Raw genomic sequence first — 19,904 nt, 5'->3', positions numbered from 1 at the left:
TGGCAAGACAGATATTTCTTTGCCTTGTGCATATGAGGCAATATTTTTGCCTGTGCACCGCTCCAAAATTACTGAGGCAGGTGCCGTGACAAAGAGGCCCTGTGGCTGTGTGCCATAGAGGGAGGGTGCACATAAAGGGCACCCCTCGAAGGTCCCCTTTGTGATGCAGAACGGAGGGAATTAGGATGCTCCCACGATTTCCAGGCAGAGTATTGAACTCACAGACTGCGCACCTCAGTGGAGGGCCATGCTTTCTCCTAAAGGGAGACCAGTTTGAGTGCAGTAAAAGATAGAGTGGTAGTTACAAACTCCCTCACTGACTGCCATTACTTTGCTCCCTCAGGCACAGGCTAAATCTTTAAGAGTGTCTGACGGTCCAGGAGGGAGTGCCTTTATTCACAACCAGGTGCAGTTGTGCCTGCACCATGCACACCATATGAGAGTTGACACCAGTGCAAGCTGGGACCATGCAATACTTTGTCCAATATATCACCAAATTCAGTGAACAATTTCAGCTGCAAAAGATTGAGTCATGTGTTAACACTTGAGAGTTGATGAAATGCACAAAACTTCATATTAAAATGAGCTGGAATCTATATAAACAGAGGCGGCTGCTGACACCTGAAAGTGGAGGGCGGATTATTTTGGCCCACTGACAGGGACTGTTCGAAGCCAGCAATGCGCTTAGGCTCAATGCCACAGCTCTCAATCATGATCCATTTTACTAGGTGTTTATAATGGGCCATGGTTGAGAGCTCTGGAGTTGAGGCTAAAGGCAGTGCAAGTTTCTTGCAGTGCTTGTCAGTGACTCAAGAGGAACTTTTAATTAAAATTAAAAAGTGTACCTACCCACTGCTGCAGTGTTCCTCCGAGCACAGGGTCCAAGAGTCAACTACCCTAACCAATCCAGATGCTGCTCTCATGCTGTTAATACTATTAACCAGAATGAGAAAAGTACCAGAATTGGCTGGATTAGGCTGGCTTAGCACTCGTTGAGACACTAGCAGCCTGTGTATGTTCTCCATCCAGCTGTGTAACGCACTACAGGTTGGAGAGGTTTAAAGTGTGCATGTCAGGCAGGCAGTTGTAAGACAGCCAGCCCAACTGACATGCGCACTTGGAGTGACTACCAGGGCCAATACACTTCCCTGAGGCTGTCATTCAGCAGCAATGGCCCTACCTCACCTTCAGACTCGGCTAGGACTGGCAGAATGACAGACAAATTGACAATAAAATCATTTTATTTTTCACATTGGCTGCACTTGTGGCGCGGGAGAGGGGCGACACTCTTCAGCCCTAATGGTGGAGGCGCTGATGTGTAAACAGTGTTTAAACACCAACTACTATTAACATGCTTGTAAGTAGTAGGGAGCTTAGAGCACAAAAAGGGTCACTGAAACGCATACAAGTCGAACATATAGACATTTCATAGGCTTACCTCTCACTGGATGGGGTTTAAATACATTTGAGGTTGCCAGGACAGTTAATTCACAAACCAAGTACCAAGGGGCCTGGACATGTACATCCGTGCGTATTCACATGGGAAGGCTGGCCTCAGGAGTCTTAATGGAGCACGTCTTTTTGTGCATTTTCACATGGGATACCTTCACCCTGGACTTCTTGTTGGTTGCATAAATTCACACCCTCAAATTGCTACACCATTGTATTGAGTGTGCTCTCTAAATGCAATTTTACAAGTATTACTTTTATTTAAGGACAAGAACAAATTGTTTTTATTTACATTAGCATCAACAAAGCATACTCAGATGTTTCTTTGTAAATCAGGTCGAGTGGCATGTTTCAGCCTAAACATTAGCCTGCAGTTTATTCCAAGTTTTAGGACAGCATTAAGGACTTTTCACTGTTTGGGAAAATGTATCCCAAAGCATTCATGATAGCACAGGCCATGCTGAAGACCCCCTTTAGTACGAGATATGAGGGGATTATGAAACAGTCACTCAAATAGCATTACAGCTAGGAAATAAAATATGTAATATTCCCAATGAGAAATGTATGAAAAGAATAGTACTGCATTCACCTAATACCATAAAATATTAGATGAGCTAAATATGAGTGGGCCAATAATTTACGTGTAAGTCCATGTGGCTAATGTTAGTACGTTTGTAAATCCGCCTTCCACCACTGCTGCTCCTACTAATTGTCTGGGATCGCTACCTCTATTTGGCATATTTTCAATTTCAACCAACTTTTTTGCAACCATTTCTTTACGGTGATAAGGCGCACCTTGAGCAGTAAGCAAATGAAACCAGTCCTTCCTCTGAAAAAAGAAAGATATGGATGAAGACATTTTAAAGGAGATGAGAAATCAAATTGACCCGATTGTTAGAGCCTGAGTTTGAAAGTACAAACAGAAAGTAAAGGCACTAGCAGGAACCCCTGGGCCACTCCACAAGGAAGGCTGCAAAATTAGAGTGAAGCAGCGGGAATATACACTGTATGAGTTATTTAACATCGGAATGAACATAACCAGATCAGACATCTCGCCAAAACGGATATGAGTCAGCCGGCTAAAGTTTGGCTAATGTTTGGATTTCCACAAAAAATATAAAGTTATCTTTGCACCATTGCAACAACCATTTGTCATCGCGTCATACGGCATTTGGGGACCATCTATATTCTCTTTTTCCTTACCTGTACTCTGTATGATGCATCTAGCAGATAGCTATGAAGTCTAATATGTACAAATCTTTTCATTGTCTCTTAGGTGGATATACAACAGCTTGAGATACACTGTGATCCCGATAAAGCTTCTGCTGAAGGTTGCTGTGAGCTTAATGAAATAGTGAGTACTCACCATCTGCCTTTGCATCATTGCATTATTGCATTACTGCACATACAACACAGCAATGATATGTGTCATAATGGACACCATTGGCTGGCGGTCCTTTAGAACTAACAACAATGCAAATAGTAAGGTAAGGATAGTTATGCTACCAGTTTTTTTTTTTTAAAGAACACATGTAGCATACACAAGCTTCCAGTTTTCAGAGAAGATTCCTTGTCTTGTGCTAGAACAATCACTTTTTAAGAACGTTTCCAAATGTTTAAAGCGTGAGACGGCTACAGTTCTTGTGTAGACAGTGCGGTTCATCCGTGGTCACCTGTAGTTACTGTGGCAGAATTTGTAAAAATAATTAGTTTATATGTCAAATTTAGACTTGATTACAACAATTTGTCCATGGAGCGTGCCTGATTAGAAAACTGCTCTTTTAGCACAATGGTTCTGGCGTGATGTTAGGTGCTATCATTCAGCTCTGTTACAAACAACGCATAGTTTGCAGGCTCCAACTAGCACTGGAACACTGATACTTTAAAAAAAATGTTTTTCTCAAAATACATCTCAATAGCATGTAATTAGTTAGAACAATCATATTTCGACATAGTATTTTTTTTGTACACAGAAGCGCTTCTTGCTAATTAAGATCAATGAAATGATTGGGCGTATGTGTTTATTACATTTATTGACATTTAACATTCAAAAAATTAAAGCCAAAAGTGGAAGATGTTATTGTCGGACAACTTTGACTTCAAAAGAGATGGCAATCACAAAATAGTGAACAGTGCTCCCTGCGGGATCACTGTCAGTGCCCCTGTGACATGCATTAGAAGCAGGGCCAGGCTGACTACCGGGCAGTTTGGAATGCTGCCGAGCTGCTGGCTGATTTTACTGCAGTGGGGGCTGATTTTGTTCATGGAGACCTGCTTCGAAATAATGAAAGCAAAACGAATTTAGTTTAGTACACGCAGGTCCCCATCAACGACATCAGCCCCCAGCTCAGCAGCATTCCAAACTGCCCGGTAGCCAGTCCGGCCCTGATTAGAAGAGTAACTCTAGAGTGACCTCCACTCTTCCAGGCACACGGGGTTGTGTTTGTGTCCAGTATGCAGATGCGTACTCCTACAGTGGTAGCCAGGTCTACTACCGTTTCCACCCTGCTGCAAGGAGTAACACCGGGGCCATATTTGATAGGTGTTCTACCCTGCAGACATTCCCTTTTCACTACCAGTGTATCCCCTAAAGCAGGGCAAACCGTCAGAAGAATAAAAGGGGAACCCAGAAAGCACAGATCTGCAACCCAGGCTTTCATCCATCTTCCTCCTAGACTTTTCGAGCATGTATTTCTATTGGAGCTGTGAAAACTCGTTACCTTCAATCGTTTTCTCATACACACTTTCGAGCCTTCTAAAATGAAACACATTTTTTTTTCTTTCTTTTTTTTAATTGATTTTTTAACAGCAGTCAGACAGGAGAAAGATACGCAAACAAGTACTTACATTTACATAAACCATAACAGAGATTTGGATGACCCTAAGCAACTGGATCAAGTTGCTTCATAACAATGCTAAATACCAGCTGGGAAAAAGGCAAAAGCAAATACATACCAAAAGAAGCCCACTCCTATATACCTTACAGACCTATGCAATTGGCAATTGGTGACCATAATTTATACCCAAACATTTTCCACCTCATGCCCTTAATTTTATACAATGAGGATTCAAGGTGATATATTGACAGTAATTTTGCTTGCCATTTTATAAAGTTTGGTGGTTCCGTGTCAATCCACTGCGATGTGATGCAAGATCTATATACAGACATACATATAAAGATAAAGGCTTCCTCTGCGGGTGACCATTTATGCAACATATTTTCTTCCACACCAAATATAACCAGTTGTGTAGTTAGTCTAACACGGATGCCCAAGCTTTGCGTAAAATAAAGCTACACATCCACAATGAACTGAGAAAGCTTTGGACATAGAAAAAATACATGAGCAGCATCAGCAGCATATAGGCTACATCTACTACAGTTATTCCCCCGTCCCGACTTCCATTTTGACAATTTACCTGGTGTATAGTATAGATCAAACACCGACATATAGTGCTGACGTTGGAAAGACCCATTTAATAATGCAGTAGTGGCTATCTCTATGCTTCTTTCCAAGTTGACTCGTTCTACACCCAACTTATCTTGCCATTTCTCTTCATTTGCCCGGAGATCGTCTTCTACCGTTGCAAGAAGCAATTGATACAGAAAACCCATTTTATGCCTACCCTTAATTGCTTTGATAATCTCTATCGTTCCTAGTACATTCCTATTTCCTGACAGCTTCTGTTCACAAAAACTCCGAAGCTGAAGATATTTTAAAAAATCGGCACGATGCAGCTTTTATTTCCTCATAAGGTGGTCATAGGAGGCAAAACTATTCCCTTGAAACAGATCTCCTAGATCACAAACCCCCCGATCTTTCCATCTTAACATCACCTGATCATTAAAAATTTCAGGAAGGAGAGAGCACTTCTGAAAAGGTGTATATAGTGTTAAATTGCGGGTAATTCCAAATTTTTTCTTAATTATCCTCCATACCAGATAGGCTGTGTAGATTATTTGAAATTTGGTCTTCTTATAATAACTTGGTTCCACAATTCTATTTAAACATTGTTTGGCCTCTTCACCCAAAAGCATCTCATAGATAGGTGGGGCAGAAAAATCTTCAGTAGGATCAACTGATAAGACCAACACCCCCATGTGCTGTAATATTGCAATCCAGTGATAAAAATGAAAATTGGGGATGCCCCAGCCTCCTCTGTCTCTAGATAAAGTACATTTTCTAAGAGATCTCCGGACACGATGAAACCCCCATAAAAATCTAGGGCACATTCTATCTATTCGGGCGAAATAGTGGGAAGATATTAAAAAGGGAATAGCCCGAAATATATACAGGAATTTGGGGAAAATAAGCATTTTCAATACATTACTACGCCCAGCAAGTGAAAGTTTTAAATTATCTAATCTCTCTAATGTTTTATTGGAGGCAGCTATTATAGGATCCAAATTAGCGGGGATAATATTTTCAACATTAGCCAAGTTTTATACCCAAGTATGTCACCTCATTTTCAAATTTGATATTTCCTGGTCGGCCGGCTTCCGAATGAATAAATTGAGTCTTTGCAACATTTAGTTTATAACCGGACAGCCGGCCGAATGCCTCTGCAGCCTCTATGATATTAGATAATGCACTGGCAATGTCAGATGATACCACTGCGATATCATCTGCATATGCACAGACATTAAACTCCCTATTTTGAATCTGAACAGGTTTAATAGCCCGGTTTTTCTCTAATGTTAAAATAAAAGGGTCGATATATAAAGCAAAAAGAAGGGGGGAGCAGGGACAACCCTGCCTCGTCCCCCTTTCTATCAACACCTTCCCTGATAATTTCCCTGCAATCCGAATGGATGCAACTGGCTCTTTATACAGCACTTTAATTGCTCTAATAAAGGCCTCGGGAAACCCCTTCCTCGCCAAGACTAGCCACAAAAAACTCCACAAGACCCTGTCGAACGCTTTTTCAGCGTCCAACAGGGCCACGCCAACTGGAGAATTCTTTCCCTGTGCCCAGTCCAGCATTGAAAAAATCCGCCTTACATGATCAGTAGTTTCCCTATGTTGTATAAAGCCATGTTGCCTTAGCGAAACCAAGTCCGGCATCATATCGTTCAGCCTATTGGCTATCAACTTCGAATAGATTTTACTATCCGAATTTAGTAAGGATATTGGTCTATAAGACCCCATTTCGATATCTTTTTTGCCCTTCTTTTTAAACACCACTATCGTGGCATTGGCCCAGGACTGGGGAGCGTTCCCCAGAAAAGCTTCCTGGCAAACTTCAACCAATTCCGCTCTCAGGCTATCCCTGAATAACCGATAGAATTCCAAGGGGATATTATCTGGGCCCATTGCTTTCCCCTGGGCGAGTCCTAATATTGCCGTCTCTATTTCCCCCCATTCTGGTGGCTCCTGTAAAATAGATTTTTGCATTTCGGACAGTGTTGCTGGGATCACCTCGTTTAGATACTCGCCCAAGGCAACCTCCCCAATATCGTCAGTGTATAAATCCTGGTAAAATCCTTGGAAGGCAGTCTGAACGCCTCCCTTAGTCTCTTGTAACACCCGCTGCAGATCTCTTACTTTGGGAATATCATTAAAAGCGGCTTTTCCCCTAACCCTTTTGGCCAATACTCTACCCGTTTTCTCACCAAACTCATACACTTCTTCTTTATATTGAACATATTGTGCCGCTATATTGTCAGCTATATTCGCATAAACCCTAGACCTTAAAATAGTGAGTTCCTTCTGAATCATGTTAAATATATCTGCCTCCACGCCAACCCTTAACGCCTCTGCCAGCTTCTTCTCGGCCCGTAGCGTCTGATCAAAATCCTGCCGGTGCTTAAGCAGGTTCCTTTTACGCTTAAATTTGGAAAAGCTTAGGGTTTCGCCCCGGACCACGGATTTAAATGCGTCCCAGACTGTCGCTATAGAGGCATTACCTTTATTGAACTCAAAATATTCCTGAATTTTTTTAACCATAAACTGACGATATTCTCCGTCCATCAGCAATTTTCTATCAAATGACCACTGCTGAGGCTCTGCCCTCTCTTCCTGCTCAACATCAAGCACCAGTATCACCGGGTTATGATCAGAGACCAACTTAGGATGAGTCTCAATTTTAGCACTTGCCGTAAGTGAAATTGTAGTAAAAAATTAATCTAAACGCACAAATTTTGCATGAGGAGCAGAGTAAAATGTAAACCCATCATCTTCTGGATGCTATAAGTTCCATACATCATATAAACCATGATCCATGATCAGAGCCGAAGTGCCTTAAAGACCCACCTCTTTCTTCCAATAAAAGCATAGTTAGATCTAACATCCACAGCTGCTTCCTGATTTATATTCATATCTCCACACAGTACCATAGGCAAAGTCCATTGTGCTAATTCTAAATTTAAAAAGTTGAAAAGCTCAGCATCATCCAAATTTGGTCCATAGACATTACACAATGTAAACCTCATTTGTCCCAGTTTGATCACTGAAATGGCCCAACGGCCCCATTTGTCAGCCGCAGCATTAAGACTGATTCCAACCCCCCTTCTTTTAAGAATCACAACTCCTCTTTTCACCCCCGTTTGTTTGGAGCAAACTACCAGCTCCAAGCCCATTGTTTTTAAGTACCCTCTGTTATCCCATGCCACATGTGTGTCTTGCAGAAACAATATATTAATCTGTAATATCTGCACTAGTTTCGCCAAGACCTGTCGTTTCTTGGGGTCGTTAAGGCCACAGATGTTTAAGGAACAGATCTTAATTTTTCTAGGCGAGGCCATTTTTATACCCTAAGTCTATTTCTACTATAAGCTGCCTCTTTTTATAGTTAGTAACAAGAACATAAAAAAAATTAATAGCTCCTTGTACTTCTTTTATAAACATGTCTAACGTTGTTTCCTGCTGCTTAGTATACTTCTGCGTCAACTCCATCCAGTCTGCTGATGTTTTTCAACCCCCCACCACCAAGACCCCGTGACCCCCCCTAACCCCCCTAGCTACTCCCCCCCTTCCCACCCTCTCCCGCCCCCTCCTACCCATCCTATGATGCCCAGGGACCATAAGTCCCTGCTTTATATGGAATGCCGTACTCCTCCCCCCTAGCCCCTAGCCCCAAAGACCAAAAACATACAAACAAACTTATTTCACAGCCACTGGAGAGACAGAAAATAAGAGAGAACACAAGAACCCCTAAAAAATCCCACTAATATTCACCATAAAGTATTAAACACAAGGCCCAATGTTGGACCTGCGATGGGCAAGCCCAGCACAAAGGGGGGTAGCTTGGCTCAAGTGTCAAGGCAGTGAAGGCTGTAGTGCTAAGCCGGCTCTGACCCAATAATAACCCCTGCACAGTCACACTAAAAAGAAGGACACCACACCACTGCTGTAGAAAAATACGATTCATTCATGTAAAAGTTCTCTGCTTGTGAATAGGGATCAATTGGAAAGCACAGTAACATTTCACTTTTCACAAAACTCTGGGATTCAGGTTAAGAATAAATACAGGGAATAAATACAATACATAGGAATTCAGGAATACTGGTATTGCATAAATATTGAGATTAGCTCTGTTCAATAAATAGATTAGATAGCAGGCTCAACTGTCACCATTACATGAATTAAATACTACTTGTACATAGCGCATTACTTTCTAGTTCATTTAGTCTTCAAAGCCACATTTCCATTTTAATAACGCTGCCACCAATTAGAGAAAGTCATGCAGTTGACTCTGGTAAGTAACACACTTTTAGTAAATGGTTGTTTACAGTACTTGTGGAGTTCTGAGGACTGCCTGCGGTCACACGGTGAGCGGGGACTCCTTTTAGTTCACTTGGGAACTATGCGCGTATGACTGGAAAAACAAGGAAACCCAGTAAGTCCTTCATTCGGCCCTACGCGGCCACCAGGGAAGGATGTCCGCTGCCGGTGGGGGTTGACTCGAGCCTGCAGTGCTACTGCGGGCTCCTAGGCGGCTCCGTTCGACGTCGCTGGACGGACGAACGGCCGCACACAGGGGTTCTTGCCTTCAGCGCTCACTTAGCTCAATGTCGGGCACAGCTCCACTTTACCACGGCGCACCAACAGGGGAATCAGATTTCCTCACAACTACTGGATCGATTAGCGATTCAGTCGGGCACAGTATTCTCCTACGCCAGCATCAGGGAATTCACGGGCTCCCGGGACCTCCCTCCAACTTCCTCACGCGGGGGCTGGTCCAGCCCACGGCAACAGTTTCCCGGGTCTCGGAAAGGGCAGGGACGCAGATCCCGCCCAGTAAAGGCCGGCCTCTCCCCGCCCCGGCGCACCACCTCACCTTCTCACTTTGGGCACCAACCAGGAAGCGCGCAACGCCGGTGGGGCTCGGAGACGTCCGAGTCCCCCGCGCTTGGCGCTACACGTGAAGGGGGCACAGGATGAGGTCACGGTCACGGCGATCGGGCACACGCCTCGCGACCCGACTTCTTCCTCAGTCTGACGCCACCGGGGGGGCGGGGAGGCACACAAACACGGCCACAGTCTTCTGGGGCACAGAGGTGCTAGCTGGGCAGGCGCTGTAGGCGCAAGGGTTCAAAATTACGCCTGACTGGAACGCCAGTCAGTATCCACAATATTAACCCTTGCCACACTACTGCCTGTTCTCTCAGCCACCTCAAGGGTAAGCAGGGCAGGTGTCTTCTCTGGTGTCAAGTCAGGAATAGGGGTCACACCTCTTCAGCAGCTATCAGCATCTAGGTGTAGTAGTCTAATCAACTCCCCTCTCTCTTCAATAAAATAGCCGCCAGGGTCTGGGCTTTATATAGCCAGAGCCCTGGGGTACTGGCACCAGCCAGAAGGTTCTAGAACCTTCCCTGGCTGTGTCAATGGGTTGACACATTCTGAGGTGTCTTATGGTCACTCACAGCCACCGTACTGGGGCTCTGGAGCGGCCATTTTGTGTACCTGAAGAAATCTTAAGAATTCCTGTCAGGAAAGCGCGCCAACCACAAAGGGCGCCAAAACCTCAGAAGGTCAGGGTTCAAGGAGGCTCCAATGGGAGTCACTCTCATGAGGAAAATATGTGTCCACCATTTTAAGGTTAAACACACACAGGTTGCCAACCTCAGTTTTAATGGCCACAGGTTTCTCCAGGCGCCTTGTACATAGGTGCCAGAAACCTTGTGAGCAACTGGGTGTCAAGGAACACCTAGCCCCATGAAACAACACACAAAAAGGTCCTGGTAGACAAATGAAAAGCGACAAATTTTGGGAGGTACAGGGCAACAAAAGAAATTATAGTGGTGAGGGGACTCTCAGAAGCAGACGGGTCCAACACACGTCCCCCCCAGCTGAAAGTGGGGAGAGCTACCCAACCCCTTGGGAGTTCTCAACACTAAGGCGGAAATACCTGGAGAGACCGTCTGAATTGGCGTGGTCAACTCCGGGCCGATGTTCCACCCGAAAGTCCATTCCCTGTAGGGAGATAGACCACCTCAACAGTTTGGGGTTTTCCCCCTTCATCTGCATGAGCCAGCGAAGGGGTCGGTGGTCCGTCTGAACAAGGAAGTGCGAACCAAACAGGTATGGTCGCAGCTTCTTCAGTGCCCAGACCACCGCAAAGGCTTCCCGCTCAATGGTACTCCACCTCTGTTCCCGCGGAAGCAGTCTCCGTGACAGAAAGACCACGGGTTGATCCAGACACTCTTCATTGAGTTGCGATAGCACCGCCCCAATGCCAATATCGGATGCATCTGTCTGGACAATGAACTCTTTCGAAAAATCTGGAGCCTTCAGGACTGGAGCTTTACACAATGCTTGTTTCAGAGTGTCGAAGGCTCGCTGGCAAGCCTCCGTCCAGATGACTCTCCTGGGTTGCTTTTTGGCCGTGAGTTCTGTAAGGGGTGCCACGATAGTGCCATACCCCTTCACGAACCGTCTGTAGTAACCTGTGAGGCCCAGGAAGGCTCGGACCTCAGTCTGGGTCTTGGGGGGTTTCCAGGCCATGATTGCCTCAATCTTCGCCTGAAGGGGCTGCACCGTTCCCCGGCCCACCAAGTGACCTAAGTACACTACCGACCCCTGTCCAATCTGCCATTTGCTGGCCTTGATCGTCAAGTCAGCCCGTTCCAGGGCCTGGAGAACGGCTTGCAAGTGCTGCAAGTGATCCTCCCAACTGCTACTGAAGACAGCTATGTCATCCAAGTAAGCAGCAGAGAATGACTCCATCCCGGTGAGGATCGTGTTCACCAGCCGCTGGAAAGTGGCAGGAGCGTTCTTGAGCCCGAAAGGCATAACGCAGAACTGGAAGTGTCCATCAGGTGTGGAGAAGGCTGACCTTTCTTTGGCTCCATCAGTCATGGGAATCTGCCAGTACCCTGCAGTGAGGTCAATGGTACTGAGATATTGGGCAGCTCCCAACCGGTCAATCAATTCATCCGCCCGAGGGATCGGATGAGCATCGGTTTTCGTTACCGAATTGAGTCCTCGGTAATCCACACAGAATCGTAATTCTGGTGTGGTGCCAGGTGGGGCAGATTTGGGTACCAAAACCACCGGGCTGGACCAAGGGCTGCTTGAAGGTTCAATGACTCCTAGCTCCAGCATCTTAGCTACCTCGCTTCGGATACTGGCCTTCACCTTGTCAGACAGCCGATAAGACTTTGACTTCACAGGTGGGCTGTCTCCTGTGTCCACGTCGTGGGTACACAGATGGGTCTTACCCGGGACAAGGGAGAACAGCGGAGCGAATGTCCCCAGGACCTGGCGACATTCCCCCTGCTGCTCAGGAGTCAGGGATGGCGAGAGTTTTACTCCCTCCACTGACCCATCCTTTTCTTGATTCAGAAAAGGGGGTGGTGATGAACAGAGTGTCTGAATTAAGCAGACCACTCTTACCCAGTCCAAAGATCAGGGCTTGATCCATCACCGTTATTTATCTCACTGCCCCATCCCAGCTCAGAACCTGGCTATATGCAAATTAGTCTGTCCCTGGCCCAGTGCATCATGGGAACAGGGCAGACCAAACTACCAAGCCAATTCTTCACCAGAAAGGAGACAAGCTACCGGGGACCGGTTTCTGGCATTTCAGCCTCTTCGGCCCGGCTTGCTTGAATCCTGATGGAGCAGTGAGAAAGGGACTCATGTCTGAGTATACCCTGCCACACCTATAGTGGCCAAAAACGATTCAGAAAAGGGGGTGGTGATGAACAGAGTGTCTGAATTAAGCAGACCACTCTTACCCAGTCCAAAGATCAGGGCTTGATCCATCACCGTTATTTATCTCACTGCCCCATCCCAGCTCAGAACCTGGCTATATGCAAATTAGTCTGTCCCTGGCCCAGTGCATCATGGGAACAGGGCAGACCAAACTACCAAGCCAATTCTTCACCAGAAAGGAGACAAGCTACCGGGGACCGGTTTCTGGCATTTCAGCCTCTTCGGCCCGGCTTGCTTGAATCCTGATGGAGCAGTGAGAAAGGGACTCATGTCTGAGTATACCCTGCCACACCTATAGTGGCCAAAAACGATTCAGAAAAGGGGGTGGTGATGAACAGAGTGTCTGAATTAAGCAGACCACTCTTACCCAGTCCAAAGATCAGGGCTTGATCCATCACCGTTATTTATCTCACTGCCCCATCCCAGCTCAGAACCTGGCTATATGCAAATTAGTCTGTCCCTGGCCCAGTGCATCATGGGAACAGGGCAGACCAAACTACCAAGCCAATTCTTCACCAGAAAGGAGACAAGCTACCGGGGACCGGTTTCTGGCATTTCAGCCTCTTCGGCCCGGCTTGCTTGAATCCTGATGGAGCATCCTTTTCTTGAGACGCAAAGAGGTCGGGGAGAGGCTCAGTGTCCTCTTCCTCCGATCCGTCAGTCACCATCATCAGCATGACTTCGGGCCTCTCATAGTGGGGCTTGAGGCGATTGGCATGTAACACCCGATGCGGATGCCGAGGGGTCCTTACGTCCACCAGATAGGTAGACTTGCCCATCTTCTCCAATACCTCATAGGGGCCTGTCCAACGGTCCTGGAGAGCACTCAGCTCCCCCGGCTCCATCACCCACACCTTCTGTCCAGGCTCCAACTCCACTGGGTGAGCATTGTGGTCATACCACGCTTTCATGACTGCTTGACTGGCTTCCAAGTTGTCAGAAGCTTGCTTCCACAACTTAGCCATTTGGCTCCGGAAGGCCAGCATGTAGCTCACCACATCCTGGGGAAGTTTCCGGGGAGACTTTTCCCAGGAGTCCCTCACCAGGTTGAGAGGTCCACGTACAGGGTGCCCGTACAAAAGCTCGAAGGGGCTGAAGCCCACTCCCTTCTGTGGCACTTCCCTGTAGGAAAAGAGCAAACAGGGTAGGAGGACGTCCCATTTCCTCCGCAGGCTTTCGCGTAGACTTCTGATCATACCCTTTAAGGTTTGGTTGAACCTCTCCACAAGGCCATTGGCCTGTGGGTGATAAGGAGTGGTGAACCGGTAGGTCACTCCACACTCCTTCCACATTGCCCGCATATACGCTGACATGAAGTTGGTCCCCCTGTCAGACACAACTTCTTTGGGGAAAAATGTAAATGTCAACGTATTTGTAGAGCGCACTGCCACCAAGCGGTTTCCTGGCGCTATTACTCATACCGCTGTGGAACCCTTCCTGGTTTTCCCTGTGAAGTGTCCACTCCTGGGCACCCCCAGGGTGAAGCCAGGCATCCTAGCGCTGTTGGGGGCCGGTGTGGAGGTTAAGCAAGCTATTGCCCAGAGTTGCAGTGTGGGGCCCATGATTAGAATAGGCACCGAGGCGAGAATTGTCTGGTCCGAGGAAATTGAGCCCAAGACCTGCCGAGATGGGAATTGAACCCTGGTCCCGGGCCAGAACTCTGCATCAGGGTCTGCCGCTCTAACCATTGAGCCACACTCCTCCACACTCATCCCACTCTGGTAAAGATCCCCATCAGGGCCTTCGCCACTACCGGTGCAGTAATGGTTCTCAGAGGAACTGCCTCTGGATACCTTGTGGCGTGATCCACCAGTACCAGGATAGACCTGTGACCGGATGATGTCGGTGGATCTAGGGGCCCCGCAATGTCGATGCCCACCCTTTCAAAGGGGGTGCCAACGACGGGAAGTGGTTCCAGGGGAGCCTTCAGCTTCATCCCTGTTTTCCCACTGGCTTGGCATGACACGCACGACCAACAGTATGTGTCGGACGCCACCCTCATTCGAGGCCAATAAAAGTGGGGGACAAGCCGGGCAAAGGTCTTGTCCTGACCCAAGTGTCCTGCCAAGGGAATCTCATGAGCCAACTCTAATAGGAAGGCTCGGTAACACTGTGGGACTACCAGGGCCCGTGACAGTCCGTGCACTGGCGCCCTGGGTTCACTGTAGAGGAGACCTTCCTCCCAGTAAACACGATAGTTCCCAGACTCGTTACCTGCTGCCTGGACTTCAGCCTGTTGCCTTAGACCCTCGAGGGTGGGACATTCCCTCTGTCCCTTGCTTAGTTCCTCCCTGGACGGTCCTCCCTCTACTCGCCACTCAGCGGGGATAGGTAGGTCTTCCATCAGAACTATGTCCTCCTCCGCGGACTCCGGGTCCACCTCCACAGGTGGCCTATCCGTCTCACGGGGCACGGACATCGAGGCAGGCTCCTCCTGTCCTCGAGATGCTCCCTCATCAGCAGCTGGGCGGGCCATTGTTCCAGGCTCCAACCCATGCGACTTCTCCTCCCGAGCAGCCGCAGACCTGGTACTCACACAGGCCCAATCAGGTGTACCCAGCATATCAGAATGAGTCCGGTATTCCACCTCCTTCCAAGCATTGTGCTCCATATCATTGCCCAGCAGACAATCAACTGGCACGGCGGGGCTTACGGCAACTCGAAGTGAACCTGCAACCCCTCCCCACTCAAAGGGAACCTCGGCCACAGGATAGTGGCCCATTCTGCCGTCAGCCATCGCGGCTGGATGAAGTACGCCTGGAATTACCTGCTCTGAGGACACCAGATGACTCCTTACCATAGTCATACTGGCTCCTGTATCTCTCAGAGCTTCCCCTCTATGGCCATTGATGGTGACCCACTGCCCATACTTGGTAGTATTTGAGGGCACCTGGATCTTTGGAACCATCTCCCGATCACCCAGGGACACTAAGATGACTCCCGCCCACTCCCTCCCCTTAACTAAGGGCATCTCCTCCCCGAGCACTACACTAGCAACTCCCGGGGCCTTTCCTCCAGTGGGAGGGGGTGGTCTCTTTGGGCATTTCACGTCTCCCTTATAATGTCCAACACCACCGCACTCAAAGCAATGGACAACCCTTGGCTGCTGACTCTGGCCAGGATTAGGGTGCTTCTGCGGGTTAGCCTTAAAGTTGGAGAAGGAACTTTTCCCCTTAAAGTTATTTTGGGGGCCTTTGGAGAACTCCTTTTTCTTATTATCTCCCCCCTCTTTCTTCTGGGGAGCGCCCTGTCCGGACTTCTGAGAATCTCCTCCCGTCCCCCTGGTGGACACTCGGGTACTTGTTCAAATGTCCGCCTCCTCAGCAAGCTTACGGGGGCAAGTAAGTTTGCTGTCTACCAGGTGTTGCCTCAGCTCGGGAAGACATTTCTCGAGTAGATGTTCCTTGAGTATTAGGTCGTACAACCCTCGATAGTCTTCCACCTCACTACCTTGGACCCACCCATCTAGGGCTTTCTTGGCATAATCCAGGAAGTCAACCCAATTCTGTGAGCACAGTTTGTGGCTGCCCCTAAACCTCTGCCGGTATTTCTCTGGGGTCAACCCAAACTTTCTGATGAGCGCCACCTTCATGGCGGGGTAATCTACCTGCTCCTCCCGGTCTAGGGCCAATAGGGCATCCCTACCTGTCGGAGGCATGTAGCGGTACAATCCACCACCCCAATGCTTCTCATGGATCACATGGGCTCTTAAGGAGACCTCATAGGCTGTCAGCCACTTGGCTATGTCGTCTCCAGCGGTATAACTGGCGACCACGTCCTTGGGTAAATGAGGCCTGGGCTCCCTGACAAATTCCTTTGACTCGACACCCCGCGGAGTGATGTTACGGGCTTGGAGGTCGAGCTCTCGTAGCTTGAGCTCATGTTCCATCCTCCTCCCTTCTCTCTCTCTCCTATCCTCCATCTCCAACTTGGCCAACTCCCATCTGAACTGTCTCTCCTCTCTCCTGTCAGCTAACTCGGTCTCTGACAACCCTCTTGAGGATACACTGCTGCCCTCCTGTGAGGCTACCTTGGGGCTGATTGACATCTCACCCACCCCCAGGGGACATTCTGCAGTTACCTCAATGACAGTACCTCTGTCTGACTCCTCCTCCTCTACCGGTCCCTCCGGATGTGCTTCCACCCAGGCTCGCAGACTAGTACGGAGCTCCTCTCTTTTGGCCCCTCGCCTAACGAACACTCCCCTTTCCTGACAGAAATCCTTGAGCTGTGCCACAGTATAGGTCTCCAGCTCTGACATTTCGAATTCCATCTTGTCAGTGAAAAGTGTGGACAACCACCCCGAAGTAGGTTATAAGGATGTGAGACTCTGAGGGTCACCTCCACCCACCTCCAGAAGAGAATTTGAAAAAAACAAAATGTTAAATCAGAGGGCCGCTGGGAGAAAACTCCGGGTGTGTACCTGTGACGCACACTGAATTATTATGGGGTACAGAACAAGCACGGCTCGCAATCCCACCCGCTGAGCACCAATTTTATGTTGGACCTGCGATGGGCAAGCCCAGCACAAAGGGGGGTAGCTGGGCTTAAGTGTCAAGGCAGTGAAGGCTGTAGTGCTAAGCCGGCTCTGACCCAATAATAACCCCCTGCACAGTCATACTAAAAAGAAGGACACCAAACCACTGCTGTAGAAAAATACGATTCATTCATGTAAAAGTTCTCTGCTTGTGAATAGGGATCAATTGGAAAGCACAGTTACATTTCACTTTTCACAAAACTCTGGGATTCAGGTTAAGAATAAATACAGGGAATAAATACAATACATAGGAATTCAGGAATACTGGTATTGCATAAATATTGAGATTAGCTCTGTTCAATAAATAGATTAGATAGCAGGCTCAACTGTCACCATTACATGAATTAAATACCACTTGTACATAGCGCATTACTTTCTAGTTCATTTAGTCTTCAAAGCCACATTTCCATTTTAATAACGCTGCCACCAATTAGAGAAAGTCATGCAGTTGACTCTGGTAAGTAACATACTTTTAGTAAATGGTTGTTTACAGTACTTGTGGAGTTCTGAGGACTGCCTGCGGTCACACGGTGAGCGGGGACTCCTTTTAGTTCACTCGGGAACTATGCGCGTATGACTGGAAAAACAAGGAAACCCAGTAAGTCCTTCATTCGGCCCTACGCGGCCACCGGGGAAGGATGTCCGCTGCCGGTGGGGGTTGACTCGAGCCTGCAGTGCTACTGCGGGCTCCTAGGCGGCTCAGTTCGACGTCGCTGGACGGAGGAACGGCCGCACACAGGGGTTCTTGCCTTCAGGGCTCACTTAACTCAATGTCGGGCACAGTTCCACTTTACCATGGCGCACCAACAGGGGAATCAGATTTCCTCACAACGGCTGGATCGATTATCGATTCAGTCGGGCACAGTATTCTCCTACGCCAGCATCAGGGAATTCACGGGCTCCCGGGACCTCCCTCCAACTTCCTCACACGGGGGCTGGTCCCGCCCACGGCAACAGTTTCCCGGGTCTCGGAAAGGGCAGGGACGCAGATCCCGCCCAGTAAAGGCCGGCCTCTCCCCGCCCCGGCGCACCACCTCACCTTCTCACTTTGGGCACCAACCAGGAAGCGCGCAACGCCGGTGGGGCTCGGAGACGTCCGAGTCCCCCGCGCTTGGCGCTACACGTGAAGGGGGCACAGGATGAGGTCACGGTCACGGCGATCGGGCACACGCCTCACGACCCGACTTCTTCCTCAGTCTGACATCACCGGGGGGGGCGGGGAGGCACACAAACACGGCCACAGTCTTCTGGGGCACAGAGGTGCTAGCTGGGCAGGCGCTGTAGATGCAAGGGTTCAAAATTACGCCTGACTGGAACGCCAGTCAGTATCCACAATATTAACCCTTGCCACACTACTGCCTGTTCTCTCAGCCACCTCAAGGGTAAGCAGGGCAGGTGTCTTCTCTGGTGTCAAGTCAGGAATAGGGGTCACACCTCCTCAGCAGCTATCAGCATCTAGGTGTAGTAGTCTAATCAACTCCCCTCTCTCTTCAATAAAATGGCCGCCAGGGTCTGGATTTTATTTAGCCAGAGCCCTGGGGTACTGGCACCAGCCAGAAGGTTCTAGAACCTTCCCTGGCTGTGTCAATGGGTTGACACATTCTGAGGTGTCTTATGGTCACTCACAGCCACCGTACTGGGGCTCTGGAGCGACCATTTTATGTACCTGAAGAAATCTTAAGAATTCCTGTCAGGAAAGCGCGCCAACCACAAAGGGCGCCAAAACCTCAGAAGGTCAGGGTTCAAGGAGGCTCCAATGGGAGTCACTCTCATGAGGAAAATATGTGTCCACCATTTTAAGGTTAAACACACACAGGTTGCCAACCTCAGTTTTAATGGCCACAGGTTTCTCCAGGCGCCTTGTACATAGGTGCCAGAAACCTTGTGAGCAACTGGGTGTCAAGGAACACCTAGCCCCATGAAACAACACACAAAAAGGTCCTGGTAGACAAATGAAAAGCGACAAATTTTGGGAGGTACAGGGGAACAAAAGAAATTATAGTGGTGAGGGGACTCTCAGAAGCAGACGGGTCCAACACCCAACCCATAGAGGAACAGAAAAAAACAGAAAATCAAGCCAAGGGGTGATTTATCCCTGTTAAAGTGACTACGTCTCAGCCCTTACCACTCCAATGTGTCCAAAAACTCTTTGGCCTGTATTTCAGACCAAAAGAATTTCGACTGACCCTTAAACATAACCTTCAATTTTGCCGGGTTCTGTAAATACACCACTGCCCCCTTTTTCTGAAATCTGGAATCAATTGACGTAAATGCCATCGTTTTGAGACAGTGGGCTGGCAAAAATCAGGTCCAACAAAAAACTGCACTCCTTGGCTAGTGCTTTCGTATCTGGTCGCGCCAGGGCAAAGATATCCTCACGTGCTCGAAAATTATTGAAGCAAACTAAAATAGCCCTGGGGAGAATCTGTTGCCCTTGACGGGGTTTTTTAGCTGTAAATGGGAACCGATGGGCCCTTTGGATCTCCTTAGACCAGTCCCAAATAGTCAGTTCAGGAAATGCTTCTTCCAACAGTTCCGCGATGAACTTGCGCACATCGGAGCCCTCCTTTTTCTCCGGGACCCCCAAAAAGCGTAGATTGTTCCGGCGAGCCTGATTTTCCAACTCTGACAGCTTATAACTCAGATCATCCCGATGAGCCTTAATGGACTCCAACTCGCTTTTTTGTGCGGCAGCTTGCTCTTCCAGGGCTGAGATTCTAGCCTCTGCTTCCGTAACTCTATCGGCTGTTTCAGCCCCGATT

The 19,904-nt window shown here is 48.1% G+C and overlaps 1 protein-coding gene across 1 annotated transcript in view; it reads left to right on the top strand.

Moving 5' to 3' along the window:
• The window catches only part of COL21A1 (collagen type XXI alpha 1 chain), a 388,231-nt gene that overhangs the window by 149,541 nt on the left and 218,786 nt on the right, over positions 1 to 19,904 (top strand). Inside the window, exon 5 of the mRNA XM_078646805.1 lies at positions 2,726 to 2,803. Within this exon, the coding sequence (XP_078502931.1) occupies positions 2,726 to 2,803 (78 nt within the window). The remainder of the gene's footprint in view (positions 1 to 2,725; positions 2,804 to 19,904) is intronic.

This window comes from Lissotriton helveticus, chromosome 6 (genome assembly GCF_964261635.1).
Source record: "Lissotriton helveticus chromosome 6, aLisHel1.1, whole genome shotgun sequence".
Lineage (NCBI taxonomy): Eukaryota > Metazoa > Chordata > Amphibia > Caudata > Salamandridae > Lissotriton > Lissotriton helveticus.
Note: the sequence above shows the minus strand (reverse complement) of the source record. Positions and strands in the feature narration are given on the sequence as shown.